Source organism: Echinops telfairi, unplaced genomic scaffold (assembly GCF_000313985.2).
Source record: "Echinops telfairi isolate 266 unplaced genomic scaffold, ASM31398v2 ScPeMD7_7465;HRSCAF=8503, whole genome shotgun sequence".
Taxonomy (NCBI): domain Eukaryota; kingdom Metazoa; phylum Chordata; class Mammalia; order Afrosoricida; family Tenrecidae; genus Echinops; species Echinops telfairi.
Window position 1 is genome coordinate 8,105,865 of NW_022111365.1, and position 2,408 is coordinate 8,108,272.

Consider the following 2,408-nt stretch of genomic DNA (forward strand, 5'->3'; position numbering starts at 1 on the left):
CCAGTGTGTGACTTTGGTCAGGGTTCAAAGAAAAAGCTATTCAACTTCCCAAGCCATAGTTTCCTTGCCATAGAATTAGGGAGAGTGTTCTGGGGCTTACGTAAGATAATGCATCTAAAGTCAACATGGAGAAGTCAATATGTAGAAGGGGCCATGAATATTGGCATCGTTGTTTTTGCTTAGGCTCTTATACTTTCGTTTCTTCACAGCAAAATTGGCCAGAGATGACCAAATTCACGTTCTCAAGCAGCACAGACGTAAAGAACTGGAAACACGGCAGAAATTGTATCGGTGAGTTACGTTATCAGACAGTGGTCTTGAGATCATGCTTTCTTTCTGTCTCAAGTACATGGTATTCATATAGCTCTTGGCCCTTCACTGCTGGCAAGTCAACACAACATTAGCTCCCTGCAGTAACTCCTTACATCCGCAAGCTTCGCTTTATCTACTTCTCTAGGGAGAGATGGTGGTGGGTGATGGGGATTTTGAAATCAACCATAGTGGTATTTAGAGGAATGAGACAACAAAACCCTGAGTTTATCTTAATATCTTCTCATTTCCCTTCGAAGGGTTTCAAAAACCCTTCACTATTTCAAAAACATTTTATCGTGGTAAAAATAAATGTAGGAAGGCATTTGCCAATTCACCATTTTTCACATGTACAGTTCAATGGCATAGATTCTATTCACCAAGTTGTGCAACTATCATCACCATCCATTTCCGAATTATTCTACCATTATTCAAAGAAACTCAGTACCTCTAAACAAAGCTGCCTCCTTTCCCTCTTCCTGCCTCTAGTAAGCACAATAAAATTAGGGTTCTCTATATTTGCTTATTTTAGATCAGTGTGCTCACACAATGTTTGTCCTTTTGTGATTGACATATTTCACTCAACATATTTTCAAGAAAATCTACTTCATTTATTTTTCTTATTTTAAATTTTAAGGTGCAAATGGTTTTTTGTTACATTCCAAGGGTCTTCTTGGGTTGTATTTTACTTTTGTTCTTTTGTCAAGTATACACCTATGTTTTTATTTTGATTTTGTTTTTTGAATTTTTGTGTTTTCTACATAATCTTGAGTTTTCTAATGATTGAATGAATATTTAAAAGACTTAAATTAAGATTGAGAAAATAAATTCTTATTTAATTCCATTCCTTTTAACATGTAGAAGAGAGGAGCTTTCCTGGGTAAACACACCCATCATTTATTATGTCTTCACACAAGAAAACACTTAAAAAGAAAGACTTTCTTAACCTAATAAAAGCAAGGATGTATACCCTTACCACATATATTTAAACTTGTAATGGAGGCTTTAGTAAGGGAAATTAGACAACAAAAGGAATTACAAAACATTCAAATTGAAGAAAAACAAGCAAAGCTATATACATTTAAAGAGAATATCATATTTAATAATGAAAATACTGAGGAAATTACTAAAATAGAATTAGGATTAATAAATACACATAGTAAAGGATACAAGATTATAATAAAATTAATCAATTCTTTTTCTAAATACTAGCAATAAACATCTGAAAATGAAAACTTAAAAAAATTATATTACCATAGAACCATAAGGAAATAAAATTTTATAAATAAATTTTAAAAGAGCCCAAGACTATACACTAATAATTACAAAACATGTAGAAATAAATTAAACATCCAACAAACTGAAATACATTCTAGATTTATTAATCAAAAACTTAATAGAGAGCTCACATTTCCCTGTATAAAAATGTACTACTCAGCAGATTTAACCAAGACATTGTGATACTGGCATAACGATATAGATCAAAATATACAACTGAGAACCCCAAAATAAAATTTTATATTTGTGGTCAGCTAATTTTTTATTAAGGCTCCAAGACAATTAATTCAGCAGGAAAAGAACAGTCTTTTAACATAGTGCTGGGACAACTGCGTATCCACATACCAAGAGTGACATTGCATCCTGTCTTGGTCTTGGGCTTCTCTAGTGACGAGCAAAACCAGTGACATACATATCTATAGATAGATCTATCTCTCTCACTCTCTCTCTCTCTCGATCTATCTATCTATATTATATATATATATACTATATATCATTATAAGCCTCTATACACACACATGCACTATAGACTCTCTTTATATATACTATAAATACATATCTTTATATATATACACACACACAGAACTAAGTGTCTCCAATTATTTTGTCTTAGGTCAAATCATGGAGGATTACTAGGTATTAGCTGCCAAACCATGGAGATTGCTGACCCAGACAAATTAACACAAAACCTGACTAGTATAGACCCCCTACCTCACACAAAATGGTAAAAATAACACAATTAATTATTGATCTAAATATGATCCAAAATTTTAATATCTAATATTAAAAATTGTAGAAGAAAACCTAGGAGTAAGTCTTCA

General features: G+C 32.3%; 1 protein-coding gene across 1 annotated transcript in view; it reads left to right on the forward strand.

Annotated features, from left to right (window-relative positions):
- Nucleotides 1-2,408, forward strand: part of ALOX5 (arachidonate 5-lipoxygenase) — a 57,223-nt gene that overhangs the window by 14,796 nt on the left and 40,019 nt on the right. The window contains exon 3 of the mRNA XM_004716245.2: nucleotides 210-291. Within this exon, the coding sequence (XP_004716302.1) occupies nucleotides 210-291 (82 nt within the window). The remainder of the gene's footprint in view (nucleotides 1-209; nucleotides 292-2,408) is intronic.